This window comes from Pan paniscus, chromosome 9 (genome assembly GCF_029289425.2).
Source record: "Pan paniscus chromosome 9, NHGRI_mPanPan1-v2.0_pri, whole genome shotgun sequence".
Lineage (NCBI taxonomy): Eukaryota > Metazoa > Chordata > Mammalia > Primates > Hominidae > Pan > Pan paniscus.
The window spans coordinates 59,870,764-59,896,274 of record NC_073258.2 but is presented as its reverse complement, the minus strand read 5'-3'; the positions used below and the strand labels follow the sequence as shown (position 1 = coordinate 59,896,274).

General features: G+C 37.2%; 1 protein-coding gene across 1 annotated transcript; it reads left to right on the top strand.

Moving 5' to 3' along the window:
- The first annotated feature begins 340 nt into the window (after positions 1 to 340).
- GLYAT (glycine-N-acyltransferase) lies at positions 341 to 25,203 on the top strand. Its single transcript, XM_003826375.6, has 6 exons — positions 341 to 449; positions 7,737 to 7,832; positions 16,823 to 16,930; positions 19,369 to 19,495; positions 21,497 to 21,668; positions 22,089 to 25,203. The coding sequence occupies exons 2-6, from the start codon at positions 7,752 to 7,754 to the stop codon at positions 22,489 to 22,491; spliced, it is 891 nt and encodes a 296-aa protein (XP_003826423.1). The 5' UTR covers positions 341 to 449; positions 7,737 to 7,751; the 3' UTR covers positions 22,492 to 25,203.
- The last annotated feature ends 308 nt before the right edge of the window (positions 25,204 to 25,511 follow it).

Here is a 25,511-nt window from a genome sequence, read left to right as displayed (position 1 = left end):
TTCTATTACAGATACTTGAATGGGAAAGAGGTGAGGGTAGTGCCTACATAATCTGACCCTCCTTCCAGTATCATCTGGCCTGTTGGTTTCACACAGCTTTGGTTTTCATGGTATTTCCATGACCTGTGAGGACAAAAAGCATTATGATGTTTTAAAAAGAGAAGCTCAGGGGCATACAGCCAGCCTCTCAACCATGCAGAGCCAATTACTTCAACATGGGCCCGTGAGAGGCAGGGCTGAATTCCACTAGAACTGACACCAGATTCTTTTGCCAGCCTAGTACAAGGTCCACATTACAAGCCAAAGCTCAGAAATTTCTGGAGGTGGTGTATCAAAATTTACTCTGCGAGACTCTGCTGAACTGGCTGCATCAGGGAGAAATTTCATCTCCCAGAAGGGTGTTGCTCATCGTTTCTTCCCGGAAACATCTGCAGAGACTAGCTTTTCAGGTGAGGACTCATTACAAAGTATCAGATACATAGGATGAACAAGTCTAGAGATCTAATGTACAACATGAGAACTATAGTTAATAGAATTGCATTGTATATGGGATTCATGCTACATGAGTGGAGTTTAGCTGCTCTTTACATAAAAACAACAACAAAAAATAAGTAACTAAGTGAAGTAATAGATATATTAATTTGCTTCATAATGGTAATGTTTTCACTATCTGTATGCTCTCATAACATCATATTGTATACTTTAAATATCCACAATAAAATTTATTTTTTAATGTAATTATTGCTTTGTGACACCTCTTCCACTTAAGTGAGTCAAATTAAAGTGCCCATATTATGTTATGCTCAGAATATGCAGACAACTATGCTCAAGGAAAAGGAGTAACTTCCACTTAAGAAACACATATCTGACAACTATTTTGTCAATGGCAGTTTGCTAGCTACCATGAAAATCCTTAGAAGTTTGTGCTCTGGACTAATAAATGAATAAAGAAAGATCTGAGAGCTTCTTGGAAGCAGGTGGATGAATAGAATACTGAGTGTGTGGAGACATCAGAAAAATTACTATTTTTAATCCTGGTCACATTATAAGGGAGGCAGTTTTTTCCTTACACTACTAATAAGAAGTTTGTTGCACTGAAAGTGAGAGAGGAAATAAGTAGATCAATAAGACAAGAATACAGACAAGATTTATTGTTTATTTAAATTATACAGAAAACAAATTTTACTTTAAAGATTTAATCTACAATAGTACTACCACCATTTACTTATTTATTCCTGTTTGCCTTTGTTCTCTCTTAAATTTGAACTTTATGTGTTGTATGTGAACTGTTTTGTGTCCTATATTTTCTCATTTTATTTGAACACTCTCCCATGTGTCTATACATATTATATATTATGTCTGTAGGCATTATGTTAATGCCTTAGGGTTGCATCACTCTGTTGGATCATATTTTATGTTATCTTGCCCTATTGAGGCACACAGAGATTTTGTTCAGACTTGCTTATGTTCATGTGACTTTATAAAATTCTGCTTAGAGTTTTTGTTTTGTTTTGTATTTAGAGACACTCTGTTACCCAGACTGGAGTGCAGTGGTATGAACATAACTCATTGTAACCTTTAACTTGCTGTGGGCTCAAGTGAGTCCAGGGTTAGATTCCACTGGAACTGACATCAGAATTTTTTGCCAACTTAGTACAAGGTCTGCATTACAAGCTGCAACTCAGAAATTTCTTGAAGAGTTGTAACAAAACTCACTCTGTGAGACTGTGGTCAGATTATGTAGGCATAATCTTCCTCTCCTTCCCATTCAAGTAGCTGCAGTAAAAGCAAGGTAGTGGGAAAGATCTCAATGAGGTCTGATTTGCAGAATGTATTCTTTTTTTCTGCTTACACAAAACAGCAAATTACTTGCATGGCATGATGAAAACTATTAGAATCGTCCCACCTTAGCCTCCTGAGTAGCTAGGGCTACAGGTGTGTGCCACCATACCCAACTAATTTTTATTTTTATAGAGATTGGGGTCTTGCTGTGTTGACCAGGCTGGTCTCAAGCTTTTGCCCTCAATTAATCCTCCCTCCTTGGCCTCTGAAAGTGCTGGAATTACAGGTGCAAGCCATCATGCTCAGCCTAGAGTTGTTTTCTTCTTTTAAATTGTTTTCTTTGGATTAATTTCCATTTCTGTAATAACTGGACCAGGATCAAAGATTCTGAAGTTTATGCCCAGGAATGCTACTCATTGCCCAGTGCTGCCAGCTACCATGATTGTGTCAGATTTCTTGGAAGAACCTCAGTGTCAGTAGCTTTCAGTTTACCCCAACCAAGCATGAGAGCCATACCTGGTTGTTAGTTTGTAAGTACATCCTTAGAGGGTGGTTCCAAACTCTACTCTTCAGAAAATATAGTAATATCACACCCCACAGACTTGACATTAAGCTCTACTTTAACTCTACTTTGTTACTTCCTTCTGAGTTGCATCTAGAGAAAAGACAAGATTAGCCTTTAGGAATGTTATACTTTTATCATCCTAAGACCCTTAGATATGAGATATGGTCTGGAGTTTTCTTCAAGATATAATGTAGTACAAAATAGCTGGAAACTTTTCTCATGTCCAGAATATATTATGCATTTAATACATATGTGTTTATTGAATGAATATATTAATGTCTCTATACTTTTGGAAAGTGGAGTGATTAGACAGACAATTAATACAAGCATTTCATGTACTCAATCATTCGTTACTTATGTATTGAGGGCCTACTATGTGCCAAATACTGTGATAAGAATTACTGATAAAAGAATAAGTAATATGAGCATCCTGCCTCAGAAGAATTCAACATCTAGAAAAGAAAACGAAATTCAACTTTAAAACATCATGTTGAACAGCATAAATATATACGATATTTATCAATTGAAAGAAGAAAACTTTAACCCAACATAACAAGTTATATAATTAAAATATGCATAAACACTTATGAGAGCACAGAAAAGGGAGTGACTTATTCAGACGGACGTAAGAGACAGTGAAAAGAGCACTAGGGATAATAGGCTATTCAGGTAAACTTGAAGGGGTAAGTGGAAGCTTAATTTAGAAGGCAGAACTGAAGTAGGAAATTTCAAACTGAGAATAAATGTAGAAAGACCAGAGGTGCTAAGCAGACACTGTATTGAAGAAATCCACTGTGGTCTTACATGGTGGATTGTAGCAACAGCAGAGGCTAGAAGGGTAGACTAGACTCAGATGGTAGAGGTAGAATCCATGGGCTAAGGTATTAAGGTAGTTTCTTTTTATATATGCTCAGATCAGTAATTAGCCAGACTCTAGGAACTTCCTTCCTTCCTTTCTTCCTTCCTTCCTTTCTTTTCTTTTATTCTCTCCTTCCTTCCTTCCTTCCTTCTTTCTTTCTTTCTTTCTTTCTTTCTTTCTTTCTTTCTTTCTTCTTTCTTTCCTTTTTTTCTTTTTCTTTTTCTTTCTCTCTCTCTCTCTCTCATCTCTCTGTTTACTCTCTCAACGAAGCTCCACCTTGGCCTCCTTAAGCTCCAAAACCTCCATAAGCTCAATCAGTGACAGTCCTTGTGCTCTGGTTAGATTCCATATCCCTGAACTTCAACCTGAAAACTTCCATCAGTAAGTAAGCTGGTGCAATTCTAGGACTCACCTTTTCTGTTTTCCTTTTCTCAGGGATCATAGTTCTTTCTGCATATCCTGATGTTCAACATATGAAAATTGTTATTGTTTTAGGTGGAAAGGTAAATTCAAGTTCTGTTATCCTATCTTGGCTGGAAGCAATATTACTGGTAGTGAATTCTTATGGGTCTGCAGCAACCTCAATTCTCTCCTTAGAAGAAAGAATTCAATTGAGGGGCATAAGGTGGAAGGACAGACCAAGGCAAGTTTTAGAGTCACAGTGAAAGTTTTTTAAAAAGCTTTAGCCAGGCGCAGTGGCTCACGCCTGTAATCCCAGCACTTTGTGAGGCCCAGGTGGGCAGATCACAAGGTCAAGGGTTCAAGACCAGCCTGACAAACATGGTGAAACCCCATCTCTACTAAAAATACAAAAATTACTTGGGTGTGGTGTTGCGTGCCTGTAATCCCAGCTACTCAGGAGTCTGAGGCAGGAAAATTGCTTGAACCTGGGAGGTGGAGGTTGTAGTGAGCCGAGATTGCACCACTGCACTCCAGTGTGGGTGACAAAGCAAGACTGTGACTCAAAAAAAAAAAAAAAAAAAAAAAAAGCTTTAGAGCAAGAAGGAAAAGAACTAAAGTGTACTTGGAAGAGGGCAAAGTGGGTGACCTGAGAGACCAAGTGAGTAGTTTGAACTTTTGCCTTGGGGTTTTATATGTTGGCTTATTTCTGGGCTCTTGTGTCCATTCTCCCCTGATTCTTCCCTTGTGGTGGGTTGTCCACATGTGCAGTGGCCTGCTAGAACTTGAGAGGTGAGCATGTGCAGTGTGTTTACTGGAATTGTATGCATGCTCACTTAAGGTGTTCTTCCCTTACCAATCAAATATCCCTAGAAGGTCACATACCAATTAAACCTCACCTTTTTGTCTCTGAATGCACATGCTTGAGCCCACTTGCCCAGCTCCTGAGATCTTATCAGGAAGCTGCTGATCACCAGTTTTAGGTTCTCTGTCTACTGAGAGACTACCTGATAGGTGGCTTGTGGGAGTGGGAAGGACCTTCGGGTCTGCACTAAGCAGAAGTAATGAACTAATGGCCCTCCTGAACAGGAGGTTTGTGAGAGTGATAGGGCTAAAGACTAAAACTGCAATGCCTGGGATTTCCTCTGCTTTTTCAACTAAAAATGGCTCTTTCACAAGAAGCTGCACCCTGTATCTCCTGTTTTCTCTGTGTGATCTGAAATTGTCTTGCACACCTACCAATCTGTCTGGCTTGAAGACAAGTCTGCCTCTTCTTTTACTTCACATGCCATGTGACTTCTTAAACACACACTTCCTGTTATTCATGCACCCATGGCTCTTATTGCATTTGTGCAGCAGCAAAGATAAGAGCTCCCTTGCAGACATCCCCCGAAATTTATAGGTGTTTTTATCCTACAAGCTTGGATGACCTCCAATCCTCTCCCTATCTGTTGGTACATTGCCAAAAAAGACACTAATTGAAACCCCAGCTCTGCCAGTGCTTTATGATTTAACATATGCTTTTTGTTCCTGTCACAACCTAGGGCCAAGTTTTTCTGGGGTTTTTGAAACAGTTTGCCCTCCTGCATAAGGCTATGACACTTTAAGGATCTCACCTACTTGCTTTTTTTTTTTTTTTTTGAGTCAGCACTTCTTAAGGGGAGGGGAAATTCTTCCTTTACCATTAGCAAGTTCTTGCCCTAAGTCCCAAGGCTTCCAGAGGTTCCTCCTTTATGTCGAGGGCAAATAAACATTGCTCTCTCAAATCCAAGCAATGCTGTTTTTGTAAGCATATGAAGGCTTTTCATGAGTGTTCTTCTCGCTTCCTCCTACTTCCTCCTGTAGTCTCCATTTCTCTAATCACTCCTACTCCCTTTTCAATATGCTTCAAGACCTTCAAGGTCATATTTAAAGGGAGGGAAGTCCAGCCCCCTTATGGCAGTTATTTTCTTTGTAATACTTGGCCTAAGAATGGAATGAGAGAAAATTACAAAAGTCAATCTTGGAACCCAGTGCCCTTATGCAGGAAATTCTCAAATTAGCCTTCTCAGTCTTTTATAATGAAGAACAGAATAAGGAGGACAGGGCTAAGAAAAAGGAGAAATGCAGGGACCAGAGGCAGGTATATTGTCCTCTCAATACTCAAGAGTCACCCTTCTACAGGGGACCCCTAGGCTGCCCATCAGTGAGACATGACAGAATTGAAATCCTCCCCCTGTCCCCCTTGAACCTGGCTGGCTACTACTGCCCTGACAGCTAGCAAGAGGCCAAATCCACAGAACAACCACTACTACCCCTCTGTCAGCAGGAAGCAGTTATAGAAGACTGACCTTTGTCTATTTTCCCTAAATAATTGGGGTCTTGAACTCATGGTGGGGGAAATGTTGCACAAGGTAGATAGTCAGGCATGAGTAGGGCAGGAGAAGGCTCCATGCCCCACACCCCACACCCAGATATGTCAGGCAACCATCAGGTGATGGTCCAGTGGTTGTTAACTGTCTCTCTAAAATAATAATTGGTCACAGCCAGTGCCAGCCAGATTCAGTCTCTGAATACAAAAAAAAACCAAACCTGAAAATGGTGATCAGCAGCTTCCTGACAAGACCTCAGGAGTTGGGCAAGCAGGCTTAAGCATGTGCATTCAGAGGCAAAATGACAGAGTTTAATTATGATATGAACTTCTAGGGACATTTGACGGGTAAGGGAGAATGCCTTAAGTTAGCATACATACAACTCTATGCTCACACTACACATGCTCACCTCCCACATGCTAGCAGGCTGCTGAACATGTGGACAGCCCACCCCCATGGGAAGAATCAGGGGAGAATGGACACAAGACCCCAAAATTATGCCTACATATAAAACTCAGTCAAAAGGTCCAACTGCACACTTGATCTCTCAGGTCGCCCACTTGGCCCCCTTCCAAATGCACTTTACTTCTTTTCCCTCCTGCTCTGATGTTTTTAACAAACATTTACTGCTACTCCAAAACTTGCCTTGGTCTCTCCTTCTGCCTTCTGCCCCTCAGTCAAATTCTTTCTGTTGAGGAGGCAAGAATTGAGGATGCTACAGACCTGTACAGATGCACCACCAGTAAAGGCAACGGTCTTTTCACTGATGTTCTAAAATCACAAGGTTACCTAGTTATGGAATCTTGCATCAGACCAGTTTTAATGCAACACTGTCTCATAGCCCTACCTTCACTTAGAAGTTACTTTGCTCTCTTCCAAACATCACAGTTCCAAAATAGACCACAGTGACACAACATCTTTCTTCATTTTTCAGGTAGTTGTGATGTTATGACGTGTTTAGGTAATCCCAATTTGATGCAGCCAATCAAATATGTAAAAATGCTATTTTTGTATTACTTAGTAATTTCTACAAAATGTACCACAGATCCTAGTCTAAGACTTAAAGATGGAATTAGCCTCAAAGTGTGAGGCTTGGTGAGAGTACAAGTTTTGAATACGATGCAGTAATAATTTTTGAAAGGTTAATTGTTTATATTTAGACCATGTCAGAATGCCCTTTATTAAAATGCCTATATCAAAACATCATGCAATATATAGGACTTTGGCTCAAGTGGGGAGAAAGAAGAAAAGGAAGAGGAGGAAAAGAGGAGTGGTGGTAGTAATCAAATAAATAACAAATGTTCAGTGCTTAATATAAGACCGACAATCTACTAAGCACATTGCAGGTATTCATTCCTTTAATCCTTACAAAAATTCTGAGTGATATAGTGCTATTATCCCAACTACCTTTGAGGAAACCAAGGTACAGAAAGACTAAATAACTTTCCCAAGGTTACACAGCTCGTTCTCAGAGGAGTCAGGAGAATCACTAATAGCAACTAAAATTCAAAAGATATTATGTGTATTTAAAAATGTACTTTTTAAATCTAAAATGAAATTAATGGCTGGAATTCATCAAAGGGTAAGAAAAAAGAGCTGAAAAACTCAGAGAAAGCTCCTTGTGTTTTCTACGAGTCTCATTTTCTCTTGGATTTGCTGAGGACTGCAGTTGAAAGGCACTAAAAAAAAAACCTGGTCATTAATAAAGAACTTGCTACTCTTGTTTCAGAATCTCCTCTAGCTTTTCTCAATCCTGTATGTTCCTTGGTTGTCTTTCTAGGCTAAGGTATCCTCCATGATGTTACCATTGCAAGGTGCCCAGATGCTGCAGATGCTGGAGAAATCCTTGAGGAAGAGCCTCCCAGCATCCTTAAAGGTGATAATGGAAAATTCTGAGAGGAGTAAAGAAGACAAACTTGATGTGAAAGAGGAGGGAAAGGGACTGATATTTATGATGCACCTGTTTTGAGCCAGGCACTATTTCATGTTTTCTCTCATTTAGTATGCCTTACCTCTCTACGAGATGTTTACTGTCATGTCCATGTTGCTGTTAAGAAAATGAAGACTCAGTTAACTGATTTTCTCAATATATCACAAATACTGAGTTGCAATGCTATGATATGAACATAGTTATGCCTTAGTCTAAACACTGCCTTTTGCTCTGTGCTAACTCAAAAAATTACTTCCTTGCTCCTTTCCAAGAAGCATTTTATAATAACATTTGAAATTTTCCCAGAGTTCTACAAAGTTGGCTGAGGCTGCATATTAATGTTTAACTTGTTTATTACAAAAGGACACTTGCCAGTGAGAGGTTAACTAGAATGAGTCTTCTTTGAAATTAATAACAGATCAATTTCTATTTTAATGTAAATTTCCCAATTGCTCTGAATTTAAGGCAGGTCGAGTTACTTTAGGGCTAGCTCCCAGTATCTCTCTTAACCTGGTATTAATAATTAGAGGTCTAAGAATTAAATAAAACATATATAAATATATATATAAATGGATATATATAAATGCCTACATCCAGAACTATGCAAGAGCAGTTCCAATGATAGAGTCAGATTCTTGTCTGTATGTATATATTTAGCAACCAAATGGATATGGCTCACTCCAATGGAACCCAAGTACAATTGTTCATGTATATGTGTGTGTGTATCTCTTTCGTGGACAATTATTTTTACATTTGTATTGTTTTAGAAGACATTCCTATATAGTGCATACATTTCAGGTAAATACATTCAAATTACCCATTCCCTAAATGATTTGTTATTCCCTTCTTTCAGTATAAAGGAGAAAATATTAGCATTCTTTTATTTGTGATTATATAGTTTTTTTTTCATTCATGAGAGATGCATTAATGAGACAACAAGCTTTATTCTTTATTTATTAACAACACAGTATAGCTTCAAGTAAACTAATCCAAATCTAAAGTTACCCACCTTGAAGCTCCTACTAACATTAATCAAAATTACCTAATATTTAAGTGGCTTCACATGACAATCCTTAAGATATAAATAACCTCCCAGAGAGACAGAACATTTTTTTTGGAAGGCATATTAGTTAGACACTGTATGTATAATTAGTTGAGGTATTTTTATGATTAGTGGCTACTCTTAAAAATTCTCTAGGCTAAACATTTTTTTCAACACTCTGTGATGTAGAATTTTGTGCTTCGAATTTCTCCTTATTCCTTGTGTTAAGTGGATCCTAAACATTTTGAGAAAACTCTAGGTGTTTCCCAAGGATTCCTTCTTGGGACCCCTCTATGGTGAGATAAGGAGGCCCTCATGACTCCTCCCTTTCATGAGGAAATAGCATTCCTCCTCTTTTGTTGCATACTAAAAGACATACATTTTCCCCTAATGGAACTCTAAAATTTTTTATGCCGGTTGCTTTTAATGGAGGTGTCTAACCTAGAATTCACTGTTACTCAACAATTACTTGAGGCCTAGTTAAGAAAATGTCCATCCATTCTTCTGAGTGTTAGATATAAAATGCATAAAGATGTCCACTACAACTGATTCAACTGATAACAGCTGCCTCACTATGTTCTGTTCACTAGTGTGAAAGGAAAATATCTTGGGCCCCCAAAATCACTAAAGAAAACTCAAGCTGGAAACTGCTTAGGGCAAACTTGCCTCCCATTCTATTTATTCAAAGTTGCTAAGATAGATGCATATCTGATTGCCTCTTTGGAAAGGCTAATCAGAAACTCAAAAGAATGAATTGTTTGTCTCACATATCTGTGACCTGAAAGCTTTCTCCCTGCTTCAAGTCTTCCTGCCATTGCTTCAAAACGTCCCTTCTTGAATATGTCCCACCTTTCCAAACCGAACCAAAGTACTTCTTACATATATTGATTGAGGCCTCATGTCTCCCTAAAATATATAAAACCAAGTGTGCCCTGACCACCTTGGGCACATGGCATCAGAACTTCCTGAGGCTGTGTCAGTGGCACATCCTCAACCTTGGCAAAGTGAACTTTCTAAATTAACTGAGACCTGTCTCTGATTTTCGGGGTTTAGATTTTGGTAACCATGGGAGCATTCTGAGTGGAGATGCCCCTGACCTTTGACAAATCTCCTATCGGTGCTTGGTACCAGTATGGCTGACTTTATGGCTCAAACTAATGGGACAATTTGCTGAGGTCTGTGAGCATCCCCTCCAGAGAATCCCTGATCTCCCCAAATTTGGTCAAATTATTAAGTTTATTTATTTCTAATTAGATGGGGAGGAAGGTCTCTTTGAAGAGGAACCTCTACTTTACTTTTTACACAACTAAAGTTAGCATTTAACTACTACCTGGTGTTAATTTCTGCTTACACTTACGGTGCTCAGAAATCATGTAATTTGGGTGATCATTGTTAGTTTTGCTTAACTTTTTTGTTCTTTGTATTTTTCTTGGTCAAATTGAAAGGAGAACTCTAAATTATGAGGAACAAGACCTCTGATGTGGGAGGAAAATGGCTAGCAAAAGAGAAAAAAAAATTTTTGAATTTTAACTACTAAAGGGGCTTTATTTACATTATAAGGTCACCTTTTTGCCAGCCAGAACAAACTGAAAGAGCAATGGCTGTACTTCTGAAAAAGCAGCATTTGGTCCTAACTGAAATATGGTAATAAGATTTTTTTTAAAAAATTAAGGAGCTCAATTGTTAAAAGTCAGCTTAATTAAAAGGCTAACATCCAAGATGTATGTGTGTATGTGTTCATGTGTGCATGTTTGTATTTGAAGGCCTTCATGTTTTTATTTTTGTTTCTTTTTCTCTCCTAAGACCTTGTCTATTTTCGAGCAAAAGTTTTTTTGTTTTGTTTTGTTTTCCTTCTCAGTTGACTGAATTCTGTTTTCACCTGATTTTTTTTTAACTAAAATAGTTATTGCAACAAAGGCTACTTGGGTATTTAAGAAAAAAATGAAGTTTAATTTTATTTTTAATTTGGCTAAAAGAAAAATAAAAACATCTCCTTCTATCATCACCAGACTTTTTTCTCTCTGTACCTTATGTTGTAAATTTTACTATTTGATTTTCACCTGAGTTGTTTCCTTTAATGTGCAAATTTAAGGCTATTTTTCTGACAACTGCCTAGGGTTTTGAAACAGGTTACCAAGAATCTGAAATTCTAAGATAGAAAAAAAAAGTGGGGTGATCTTTATAAATCTATAAAATGTACTTCCGTTGGCATGCCTAATTCATCTTTATATGTATTTATGTATTGTATACAAAATATTTCACTACTAAAAATATATAAAGTGTTCTAATTAATTGACTTAAAGAAAAAACAAAAGTGCTTAAATGCGATACTAAAAAAGAAAAGACTATTCAAATCCTTTTTCAAGTTTATGTAACTTAAATAAAATCTTTAATAAATAAGCTAGCTTTCAAATTTTTGGTAAAGTAATAGTAGAAATGTCTTAAGAATTACCAGCATACATTTTGTTTGCATTTATTAATCAAGCAAATTTCATACTTATCCCTGCCAAATACTATAAGGTGTCAATGTTTGGCATACAGGTTACATAACTATGAACCCAGCCCCAAACAGGATAATCATTGCTTGTGTAATTTTTAATAAATAAGGCATTGATATGGGTTTAATGAAAATAGCTGCATCTTTAATTTAATAAGATCACCATAACTTCTAATCCTGTGGGTTTAGGCAGTCTGGTCCACAGTCAATAAGGAGGTTTGTTTGGGGAAAAGACTGTTATCCTCTTTGTTTCAAAGCTAAACTATAAACCAAGTTCCTCCCAAAGTTAGTTAGGCCTACGTCCAGGAATGAATGAGGACAGCTTGGACGTTAAAAGCCAGATGGAGTCAGTTAGGTCAAATCCGTTTTCACTGTCTCAGTTATAATCTTGCAATGTCAGTTTTATAACTTTAAATCATGAATATCACAGTTTTCATAAATAATCCAGGTAAACAATTAAAATAATTGGGGTAATGTAATTGGATAAATATTTGTAGGCAAATTGGTCATAATTTAGAGTATGAAATTATATTAAATTAAATAATAGACATTTCATTATTTGGGTATCTTCCCATAAAAATATATTGTAGGAAAATATTCTTGCTAAAAAATAAACAAAACTGTGTGTGTGTTTTTTAAAGAGGTGAACAAGTTTTTTTCCAATTCAAAGCTTATTTAAAGGTTATGTATAAAACAAGGTAAAAGGAACTAGGACTAAAAAAAGATATGAGAAAGCTATTTTTAACAAAGGTTTTTTTTAGGTAAAAAAGCTTAAAGAGAAATAATTTTATATAAGACAGAATCTTGTGTGGTAAATTTAATCCTAAACTAAAATAAGTGGTTGTTTAAAAAAGAGGGATGTTCAGGACAAACCAGAAATTCCAAGCATGTCATGAACAGTCGGTGTAAGTCACAATAAGAGGATTTCTATATTTAAAAAGTTTATATGATCAAGTTATCATATTAAGTTTTCATTTGCTTAGAAAAAAACTGAGATAAAATTTTTTAATTAAGATTATTACATCCATGTATCTTCCTGTATATGCTTTTAAAGTCCTTCTAACATTGAATCACAGAGCTTTAACTCCTGCATCTATAAAGCATACCAAGTCCTGCTAAATTTTAAACACTGACAGCAATTAAAGCCTCTTCAGGCCCTGTAGAAAATGCCAATCAAAATAAACTGCCTTCCTGAGACACAGGGCAATAAATTAAAGCTATTCAACTCCTCAAGGCCCAGGGACTATCATGGAGGAGTTGGGCATATAAGAGTGTAATGCCTGATTTTGAAAGATAAAATTAGTTTCTCTGTAAATTAATCATTAATGTCAAAGGAACACTGATGAAAAACCAGCATATAGACCCCTGTGTCAGATTAACAAGGCTCTCTTGAAGCATTAACCAACTCTTTAATAAAGGTTATAAGAGGCTTAAGGAAGTTACATTTTATAATATAGATTAAATTTTATAGATTGTTTACAAATTTTGAAAAACAAATGTAATTTGCTTCATGCTGTTTTTATTGGGGCTTGTTGTTTAGAAAATTAAATTTCCTTTCTCAAAAAATGAAGGTTTTCACTGTTTTTTGAAGTCTTTGACTTTCACTTTAGTTAAATAAATGACTTTAAAATGACCTATAATCCTATTTTGTAATTTCAAGTGTTTTAAACTTACATTTGACAACTTTCCAAAATTGAACTATAAATTATGTCTTTTTCTGACCTGATTAATTCTTTAAGACAGTAGGTTTCCCTAAGTACAAAAATGACACAATTTGGCTTATTTGGTATAAAAATTATACAGAAGGCATTGCCAAATATGAATTGGTGTTTGGTTTTCTTTGGGCTGTCTTTGTATAAATATGTTATTGGTATGTGTTCCAAAATTATGGGAAACTCCTGTAATTATAATATAATTTAGTATACATTATCAATAATAATCATATTGTGTGCCACAGAGGTAATAAATTTTCTTGTCAATTGTATCTTTTGACAATGGCTGCCTTAAACCTTTTTTTAATCCATGGAAAATTATTGTCTTGTTTTGGCCATCCTTAGAAGGTGGTTTTATAATCAGCTATAAAACTCCAACAGGTGCTCTTAAATGTGGGTTTCTGATACTGTGTGCCACAGAAGTAATAAATTTTCTTGTCAATTGTGTCTTTTGACTATGGCTGCCTTAAACCTTTTTTTCATCCATGGAAAATTGTTGCCTTGTGTTGGTCCTCTTTAGAAGGTGGTTTTATAATCAGCTATAAAACTCCAACAGGTACTCTTAAATGCAGGTTTCTGATAACTTTGGAGATTGTGACATCAGAATAGAGAAAAAACTTTCAGGACTCATAGAGAGATAAAATGTTAATGAGTATCAAGCAAAATAGGAATTAACTACATGGACTGAACCAATCTTTTTCACATTTTACTTAAAATGTTTGCTGATCCTTTGATTTTCAGACTTAAAACTTTTCTTTTGAGCTATTGACAGCTTTTAACAATTTAGTATACTCCTATGAACAAACTTTGGAGCATATTTGTTTCTCTCTACCTCACTTCTCCAGAATTTGGAAATTGTGAGTATTCTTAACTTATGGTAATACATTTATTTGCATAAGTGCAATAAGAATCTGTTTTCATTTGTAACAGGAAACAATTGGAGAAATTGGTTATTTTACTAAGGCTTTAACTGCTTTCCTTTAAGAAATCAAACTTGACTTCTGGAGCCAATAAAGCCCTTGAAAAAAATGTCCATATATTTTGTGTACACAGTCCCTGTACAGGGTTTCTGACTGTGGTAAGTAAAGAATGTCACTTTCTAACAGACACAGAAGCCCCAGGTTTAACATGGAACCTCAAGAGGAGAAGAAATTCATCCAACTCATAGGTATTTGATGGCACAAATTCATGGCTAGGTTTTGCTATAAAAAGTCTTATCTGAGACTCCTCCTATGGAACAAAGTTTCATCAAAGCCAATTTAAAAGCCTATTTAAAAAATAATTATTCTTGCTGCACTGTATACAAATAATTAGGCCAAGTATAATAAAGCAAACCAGTCCTACCATAATTTGTTTTTAGTAAAAATGGGAAACTGGAGAGAGAAAAAAACTATATTTCAAGACTATAGTACACCTGTTGTTAGATTCTAGTCTCACCTAATGTTATTTTTCAATTTTTATTATTTTCTACAATTTGAACTGAATTCTATTTTTCTTGGCTACAAGTCTTCAAAATAATGTTTTAAATTTATTTTTCTTCTTTTTTTTTCATTTTTCCTAATTTGAAATAACTGAAAACTAAGCTGTGCTTTCTTAAAACCCTGCAAACTGAAGCCAAACAACTTAAACTTCAGAAAAAAATAACAGCAACCTGTTTACATACATAAGCCACTTTCATACCTGCCTATTAATGTATGGATTTTAGAGTAATGTGGCCTATATCTATTTTTCCAGGATTGTTCTTTTGTTTGTTGTTGTTTTTTCTCCCTTTCACCCTATTTTCTCTTCATAGGACATGAGACTTCACAACATGCTAAAAATGAGATTTTGGGACCTACCCATCTAGAAATAAACTGTCCTAGCCGTAAGACATTAAATGAAACCTGAGACCAGAGACTCATTTTATTGTTAAATGCTTTCTCCAAAAGATTTTACAAAAACGATGGGGGGCATATAAAAGGAAAATATCTTGGGCCCCCCCAAATCCCTAAAGAAAACCCAACCTGGAAACTGCTTTGGGTAAACTTGTCTCCCATTCTATTCAAAGTTACTAAGAAAGATGTATATCTGATTGCCTCCTTTGGAAAGGCTAATCAGAAACTCAAAAGAACGCAACCATTTGTGTCTCACCTATCTGTGACCTGAAAGCTTCTTCCCCACTTCAAGTATTCATGCCCTTGCTTCAAGAAGTCCCACTTTTCCAAACTGAACCAGTGTACTTCTTACATATATTGATTGAGGTATCATACCTCCCTAAAATGTAGAAAACCAAGCTGTGCCCAGCCACCTTGGGCATGTGTCGTCAGGACTTCCCAAGGCTGTTTCACGGGTGTGCACTCAATCTTGGCAAAATAAACTTTCTAAATTAACTGAGACCTGTCTTAGATTTTCTGGGTTCACACTAGGTTTGGGGTTCAGTAGGACTAAAAAGGATTTTAATAAATTAGGCCACAACAATAAGAAAAAATAAGAGTTTCACATATTTTCATTTTTGCAATGGATAATATTATAGTGTAAATACATTTTAACAGGCCCCAGGTACAAATGTGTAAAAATGTAACCACTATATTTTGCCAAAACTGTACTAAATTTCTATATTAAGCCTCCACTCATGGCTGAAAACAGAATTAATTGAGATAAACTCAGACTTAGTCGATTTAGAGTTTTTTTCACCTTCATTCCCTAGTCTAACATCAGTATTTCATGTGGGGTAGGGGGCAGCAGGAGGGAAATATACTGGTATAGTTCTATCATCTATCCTTGATGGAAAGCATTCAAGTGCACAGCACCTTTTTGGTGTATTTCCATGCTGGTATCAGCTGAAGCTTCATGTTCACAATGGTCACGAGATCTATGCTGACATCTACTACTGCATACCACAGCCCCAAAATCATAAGGACACTTATTGTCTGTGGGATTTACTCTCACTCATTCTCACCTCCTACCCTCTCTTTCACCCCTCTCTCTCATTAGTTTGTCCAACAGGGAAAGGGTGGGGATCTAAGAATGGACCCAGGCTAGGGGAGCCCAAGCTTATTCTCTTGAGCAATAGGCTATAGTCTCTGCTGACTGATAAGAATTCAGTTAAGCTCTCCAGAGAGTTATATGGAAACAATGCTAAAGAGTTTTAAACATGTATATAGCCTTTAAACCAGCAATTACTCTTCTGGATATTGTAAGAAAATGGTAGGTACCCATGCAAAGATTCCTGTGAAAGAACATTCTATAAAGAATTATTTATTTGAGTGAAAATTTGAAAACAGCTGAGATGTCATCAACTGGCAAGTGAATAAATTAACTGTGATGCATCCATGTAATGAAATTTTATTCAGCCATTAAAAGTAATTGAAAATTATTTTGTATGCTTGTGAATAGAGAAATAGGTACACAATATGTTCAATGATGAAAAATAGTAAATATCAGTAATTTTATTATTGAACAAAAATCTGTTTAATCTAAAGGCTCTGATGGACAAGTGGCCTGATTTTAATACAGTGGTTGTCTGCCCTCTGTGTACAGATTAAAAAATAGCACACAGAGATTCTTTGACTTAGATTCTCCATTTGGCTACTTTGTATCATAAAATGTCATGATTTTATAGAAATAATTTTTGTCCTAATCAAGCTAGAAACTTTACTGTTTTTTTCAAATAAACCAACCCTCTCAATTTCTTGGGATCCTGCAGGTTTATGGAACTGTCTTTCACATAAACCATGGAAATCCATTCAATCTGAAGGCTGTGGTGGACAAGTGGCCTGATTTTAATACAGTGGTTGTCTGCCCTCAGGAGCAGGTAAGTTTCCATGTGTGAATATTCTTCTATATTTATATTAGCTGTGTGCCTATTACATTCTTAGCAATATGGTAGAGCCAGGGCATGCAGAAGTAAATCATAGTAATAGTCAACAAGTCCCCATCCTCAAGAAGCTCAGAGTCTGAAAGACAAGATAGATCAACCAATAAAGTGTGAAGTATACAAGAACAGAAGATAAACAGGATACAGAAATAGGCCAAATAAAACTTGATTAAACTGTGGAAGTCAAAGGTGGGGCTACCCGATAAGTTCAGTATACTTCTTGGTGGAGGTTTCATCTGAACTGGATTTTGTAGGAAAAATATGTTTTTGTCAGGATTACAAGGAAAAGTGGACATTCTAAGCAGAGAAAATAGCAAGAGCACAGATATAAAGTTGTAAAAAAAAGGACAATGAGTTAGAGTGACTATTGTTTTAGTCCGTTCTCATGCTACTAATAAAGACATATGTGAGACAGGGTAATTTATCAAGGAAAGACGTTTAATTGACTCATAGTTCAGCATGGCTGGGAAGGCCTCAGGAAACTTACAGTCCTGACAGAAGGGGAAGCAAACACGACCTTCTTCACATGGTGGCAGGAGAAAGAATGACAGCCGAGCAAATGGGGAAGCCCCTTATAAACCCATCAGATCTCATGAAAACTTACTATCACAAAGACATGGTGGGGGAAACCACCCCAATGATTCAATTGTCTCCATCTGGTCCCTCTCATTACACGTGGGGATTATGAGAACTATAATTCAAGGTGAGATTTGGGTGGGGACACAGCCAAACCATATCAACTATGAAAAGCAAAACTATAATGATAGAACTTCTATACACATTTGAGGAAACACTTAAAATTATTGAAACTAAACAATTAACACATTTCAAGATAAAAATGCATAAGCTTATTTCAAAACATCAGAAAACACAAATATACTTTTAATGCTAATAAAGTTATTTAAAAATCACTTTGTTGTGAGAACACTTAAAATCTACTCTCTTAGCAATTTTCAAGGATACAATACATTGTTATTAACTATAGTCACCGAGTTGTACAATATGTCTCTTGAACTTATTCCTCCTATTATAACTATTATAACTGAAGTTTCATATCTTTTGACTAACAACTACCCAATTCCTCTACTTTCCCCCACCTTACCTGCTGATAACTACCATTCTACTCTCTACTTCTATGAGTTCACCATTTTTACATTCTACATACAAAGGAGATCATGAGGTATCTGCCTGTGTTTGGCTTATTTCACTAAGTATAATGTCCTCCAGGTTCAACATAGGGGAAGCAATATGTATGCTAATTACCCTGATTTAGCCATTTCAAAATGTATACATATTTCAACACAACATATTGTTAATAAATATATGCAATCTTTTATTTGCCAATCAAAATAAAAAATAAACAATATATGAAATGAATAAATTTATGGTATGAAAACTAAACTGAAATAAAATTATTTGATCTTTTATTAAATGTGGTCTTAAGCAACAAAATGTGTCAGTGGTATCATTGCTGACTGGTGAGTGTGTTTTTTGTGCAACATTTTCCAACTTTTTAAGAAGTTTTTTAATTCTATAATAGTTGTGGTAATATTTTCATCCACCTTCTTCCTGTAAATAATTGTATCTGTCATTTACTAATTTGAGAAGCTCTTTCCGCGTAAGTGGATTGTTTGTTTCTCTGGAACTGCAACTGGTTTAACCAACATATTTTTTAAAGAAGGCATTTTGAATTAGTTTTTAATCTTCTTTGGTATCAATATCAAGTTTCATACTGCCATGGTCATAGTTTGTGTATTCTGCAAGTCTTTGAACTGTAGTAAAATTTATTCTTGTGACATAAGCTTTCCCTTGTCAATTGCCTTTCTCTTCTTCCTGTTGAGGATGATGGTGGTAAGAAGAATGCTTTCTAAATGGTTATGTCTTTTATTTGAAATTTTAACGTGATATGTGGATAATGAATAGTATTGTTCTGGAATTTTCCAACATAAATTGAATCTTTGATCTTTATCTCATTATTTAAATAATTCAGAAATAATTATATGCATACAAACCCACAGTTAGATAAAGGAAATAAGTTCTAATGTTTAACATAGGATGACTATAGTTAACAGCAATGTATTGTATATTTCAAAGTAGATTGAAGGAGGACTTGAAATGTTCTCAACACATGGAAATAATAAATATTCTGGATGATGAAAACTATGACTTGATCATTAAACATTCTATGCACATAACAAAATATTACACATACCCCATAAATTTTTACAAATATTATGTATCAATAAAAAAGAAATAATTGTGATACACCAGTAAAACTACCAATATTTTATTACTTAGAAATATCACAGTATAAAATTATATGTAATCATAAAATATAAGGATGTGTTTTATTTCCTTTTTCCTAATGATAACAGGATATGACAGATGACCTTGATCACTATACCAATACTTACCAAATCTACTCCAAAGATCCCCAAAACTGTCAGGAATTCCTTGGATCACCAGAACTCATCAACTGGAAACAGCATTTACAGATTCAAAGTAAGTAAGAGGAATGGGATGTGTGCTGACTCACTTATGTGTCCTGAGCAAGTTTTCATATGACTTATACCTCCTTCCTCCAAGCTCCAGACTCCCAGCCTGCTGTCAATTTTGTTACTGTGTGGTAACTATATCTGTAAAAGGTGGTGGACAGCGTGGGAAACCCTAAAATTTGCAAAGAATGGGCTTCATAAAGGGAACCATAGTATAATTCCTTGGTACCAAGGATTTATGACATATTTTGCAGCTGTATCCAGACCTTTTAGGGTGATTGGATGCTGAAGAAGAGCCTTCCCTCTGGACTTCTATTCCTGTAATAAAAATGATAGCTTATTTGGCCATAGAATACTTCCCAGGTCACCAAGAACAACTATCATGGTTCCAACTATGCTCTCTGGAGATTCTCTAGGATGGCATTTGCCTATTACTTGCTGTGTAATCTTAGTTAAGTGATTTAATCTCTCTGAGATTATGTTCCTCATATATAAAAATGAGGAAAATAATGTTACCTAAAACACAAGGCACTGAAAAGATTAAATGAAAGTGACTAGGAAGTGCTTAGCATAATACTTAGACATGTTAGTTAACGTTTGCTGCATAGCAAACCTAATAATTCTGTGAATCAACCATTTGGGCTGAGCTTTGCAAGGCAGTTCTTCCACTGGTCTTATCTGGGTTTACTCATGTAGCTGTAGTTGATGGGTGGACCATGGCTGATTGCTCTTACACGGCCTCACTCACATGCCTGAATGAGAGTTCTGCTGTTAGTTCATGACAGCTGGTGACTGTGGTGACAGCATGATGGCAACATGTGTCTCTAGCAGGCTGGCCCAGGCCTATCTTAATGGTATTGGTCTTAACATAATTGGTCTTAACCAGGAGCAAAAACAAAGGGAAAGCCCCAATGGGGCAGGCACTTTTAAGCCTCTCCTTGCATTAAATTTGCTCTTTCCATTGATGAAAGATGGTCAATGTGGCCAAGGTAAGTTGCAGCAGAGGAGGAGACTATCCTGGCGAATGGATTCCAGGAGATATGCGCAAATCATGGGTCATTGCCTCATATTATTACACTAGGAATGTAGCTGAGTAGATGTTAGCTACCATTTTTTAAATTTACCTACTAGGATTATCAAAATTGCTACACAATTACACAGCCCAGAAAACTTGGTTCCAGTGCAGATACTGCTGTTAATAACACAATCATAACTGAATCCATCCCTAAGCATGTTTTTGCTTAGGTAAAACAGAAAAAATTACACAAATCCTTACTGTTTGAAATGCTTCTTCCCCGGTGCTGTAAAGAAATAGCACTTGAACATAAATTTAATTTCCTCAGTAAGGCCATTTTTACTTTCTGCAGAAAGGGTACACTCACCAGCAATTTTGCCATGAGAACTGAACCAAGGGGACAGGGTTATTTATAACCTGACATGTCCACCCTACTGTTGTGTCTGGTTTCCATTGGCTGGAACAGGACCTCACATTCTGCATTTGTCCCAACTGGCTAGCAACTTAAAACCTTTTAAAAGAGATAAAGGCAGAGGAGAACAAAGGAAGGGGCAAGTAACTTGTGGAATGCTGAGAAAGGTAAAACATCTCCAAGTAAGGAAGAGGAACAGGCTATGGCCTAATGCTTGCTTGGACCAGTATAAGTATGCCAGGGTAAATATTTAGGCTAAATTGTGGGAGCTAAGAACACAAAGTACATTGGTTTCTTTATTATCTTCTAGCAGTTATCTAAGAATGCTAGCACAGGTCTTTGAATAAATTTTGCTTCTAAGAGGGAAGTTACTATTGATTCTTAATTAGATGGGGAGGGAAGTCTTTTTGAAGAGGAATCTTCACTTTTTAAATTACTATTGACATGGGTCACACAGTGGTAGCACCAAGCCCAGAACCAAGATTTTATGATACTAAATCCCAGACACTTCTTACTCCACTGCAGAACTTCAGTCTAGAATATACCTAAACCATTTCATCTCTGTTTATTATACCGTCTAGGTTCACAGCCTAGCCTGAATGAGGCTATACAAAATCTTGCAGCCATTAAGTCCTTCAAAGTCGAACAAACACAACGCATTCTCTATATGGCAGCTGAAACAGCCAAGGAACTGACTCCTTTCCTGCTGAAATCAAAGATTTTATCTCCCAGTGGTGGCAAACCCAAGGCCATGTGAGTTTGATAAAATCCACTCTATACCACTCACACCTCTCAAGTAACCTCCCAACTTCTCTCCCTGCGTTCACTCTGGCTTTCCTACAATCAATGTTGTACAAAGAAATCAGAATTACATTTTTAAAAAATGAACTCAGAACATGTTTCTCTGCTGCTTAAAAGACTCCACCATCTCCCTTCTCATCTAGAATAAACCAGGCCTCTGGCTACCACTTGGACCTTTATTGCCCTTCCTGCTTTCTTCCTCCAACAGCTCTGACCTTCACTCTGTTCCTCTTTCATCACAAGCTCATCTATATTCCAGGACTTCACATTTGTTATTTCTTCTGTCTACTCTGTCTCTCAAGACAATAGAGGTCACAGCAAATACAAACCTTTATACTAATGGATTTTGTTTTCTTCTTGGACCCTCCATAGCAACCAAGAGATGTTTAAACTCTCATCCATGGATGTTACCCATGCTCACTTGGTGAATAAATTCTGGCATTTTGGTGGTAATGAGAGGAGCCAGAGATTCATTGAGCGCTGCATTCAGACCTTTCCCACCTGCTGTCTCCTGGGGCCTGAGGGGACCCCTGTGTGCTGGGATCTAATGGACCAGACTGGAGAGATGAGAATGGCAGGCACCTTGCCTGAATACCGGCTCCATGGCCTTGTGACGTATGTCATCTATTCCCACGCCCAGAAATTGGGCAAACTTGGCTTTCCTGTCTATTCTCATGTAGACTACAGCAATGAAGCTATGCAAAAAATGAGTTACACACTGCAACATGTTCCCATTCCCAGAAGCTGGAACCAGTGGAACTGTGTGCCTCTGTGATGCCAATCCTGAACATAAGACAGTGTTGGGCAGGTCTGGGCATATAATTTGAGGAGTGGATGGTGGATGAAAAGAAATAATAAATTGTAATCAGCAGTAAAGGAGTGGGCACTGTTTGGACTCTGGGGAAGCAGTGTGATGTTCAACAGCATCGCCATGGTCCCTGCATTCACAGGTTTCTCAGTGGGAAGCAGGCCCAGGTCCTCTTACATTTGACATAAGCAATTTACATCCCCACATTTCCAGGACCTCTATGACACTTCATCAGATACATATTGCTCCAAATTACTTCTCCTGGAATCCCTGGTTCCTCAGTTGCAAGACCCTTGCCAGTTTTTCTGGGAGCTAGGAAGAGGTAAATTAAATTTTCTGAGCACTATGACTTCTTTCTTTCCTTTCTAAAGCCTTTCCCTTATGATCAACAAGTGGACTCTCCTCAGTAGGTCTTTAGAGATTATCCTCTCCTGTTATTGCTACTTTATAGGTACATTAAATATACTGGACACAAATATATATGGGATATTAGGCTAAATACAGTATACATGATATAGCAGGGAATGTTACTAGAAGAAATATCAACTGATGATATCCTATCCTCTCCAAGCTCCTATTCCAGGAAAAAAGATCCAATGTTTTTTCTAAAGATGAGCTTCCAAAACCCACCACAACTCCTAAAGAATACAGAAAGTTTTGTGTTTGACTGTATACAATTTTTATTGTGTTTGTTCAAGCTAAGTGGTTCATCATGGTGACAGCATGAAAGGAATGAGTGTATGAAAAGGGGAAGGTGGGAGCACCTTGACCCAGGGATGTGATGGTTTATTGAGGAGAGATAGGAGTTGAAGGGAGAGGAGACAGCATGAACACCTGCTTGTCCAATTAGCCTCAGCACATTACTAATCTCAGTTTGTTCCTGCTGTAACAAAATACCTGAGACTGGGTAATTCATAAATAACAGTCTGAACTTATTTGTTTATTTAAAATAATAATGAAATAATTAAAAATTTATTTATCACAGTTCTGGAGGCTGGAAGTCTAAAATCATGGTGCCAGCAGATTTGGTGTCTGTGAGAATCCAGTCCCTGCTTCCAAGGTGGTGCATTATTGCTGTGTTCTTTGTAGGGGATGAACACTGTGTCCTCACATGGCAGAAAGACAGAAGAGGAAAAAGGAGCCCAGCTAATTTCCTCCAGTCCTTTTTCCTTCAGGCACAAATCCCATCCATAAGGGTGGAAGTTCTTGTGGCCTAATTATCTCTTAAAGACTATCTCTTAATACTGTTACATTGAGGATTAAGTTTCAACATGAATTTTGGAGGAAACACAAACATTCCAATTATAGCACTACTTCAGAATGCCTGAACTCTATTAAAAGTTTAGATAATTGTCTCAAACAAGAGTCAGTTGAGGGGGAACAAGAGAGATAATCTTTCAGGTTGCAACAGGTTAGGACAGTTTTCTATTTTTTTTTCTTTTTTTGAGACAGAGTTTCGTGCTGTCACCCAGTCTGGAGTGCAGTGGCATGATTTTGGCTCACTGCAGCTTCCACCTCTCAGGTTCCAGCGATTCTCCTGTTTCAGCCTCCAGGGTAGCTGGGATTACAGGCATGTGCTATTGTACCCAGCTATTTTTTGTATTTTTAGTAGAGATGGGGTTTAACCATGTTGGCCAGTCTGGTCTAGAACTCCTGTGAAAGGGGAACAATAAATGTTAATCACCTACAGATTGTGTTTGCTCCAGGCTTTTGGCATTGTGCTTGTGCTGAATAAAAGCAAGCAGCTCCAGCTTCTCAGGGCTGCATTCTGGCCACTTGAGCCAGGCAGTTACCTAGCTGCTCTTACACTGCATATCTGTGTCTGAGTACTCATTTCATCCATCAGTTGTCTGTCCCACAGACCCAGCATTGAATGTTTAACCTATTCCCAGACATCTTGGAGGCTTTGTTCATTGTTAAAAATTCTTTGTTCTTTGCCTTTGACATATTGGGTTATTCGAAAGCCTTGTCCTCAAGCTCTGAAATTCTTTCTTCTGCTTGTTCAATTCTATTGCTGAGATTTTCCAGTGCATTTTGCACTTCTCTAAGTGTGTCCCTGATTTCCAGAAGTTGTGATTGTTTTTTATTTATGCTATCTATTTCACTGAAGAATTTTCTTTTCATATTATGTATCGTGTTTTTTATTTCTTTCTCTGGTGTCTCCTTGATTAGCTTAATTATTGACCTCTGAATTCTTTTTCTGGAAATTCGGGGATTTTGCCTTTGTTTGGATCCATTGCTGGTGAGCTGGTATAATCTTTTGGGGGTGTTAAAGAACCCTGTTTTGTCATATTACCAGAATTGTTTTTCTGGTTCCTTCTCATTTGGGTAGACTATGTCAGAGGGAAGATCTGGGATTCAAGAGCTGCTGTTCATATTCTTTCATCCCATGGGGTGCTCCTTTGATGTAGCATTCTCCCCCTTCCCCTGGGAATGGGGTTTCCTGAGAGCCAAACTGTAGTGATTGTTTTTGTTCTTCTGAGTCTAGCCACCCAGTGGAGCTACCAGGCTCCAGCCTGGTACTGAGGAGTGTCTGCAAAGAGTCCTCTGGTGTGAACTGTCTTCCAGTCTTGCAGCTATAGATATCAGCACCTGCTTCAGTGGAGGTAGCAGGGTAGTGAAGTGGACTCTGTGAGGGTCCTTGGTTGTTTTTGTTTAGTGCACTCGTTTTGTGTTGGTTGGCCTCCAGCCAGGAGGTGGCACTTTCAAGAGCACATTAGCTGCAGTTCTATAGGGAGGATGCAAACTTGCCCTAGGGACACCTGGTTAAGTATTCAGGTTTCTCAGGTGGTGGTCAAGGCCATAGAGCTCTCAAGAGATTATGAGAGCTCTCATAATCTTGTCTTTGGCTACCAGTGTGGTTAAAGAAAGACCACCAGGTGGAGGCAGGAATAGGCATGTCTGAGCTCAGCCTCCCCTTGGGCAGGGCTTGCTGTAACTGCTACTAGGGATGAAGGTGTAGTTCTCAGTCCAATGGAGTTATATTA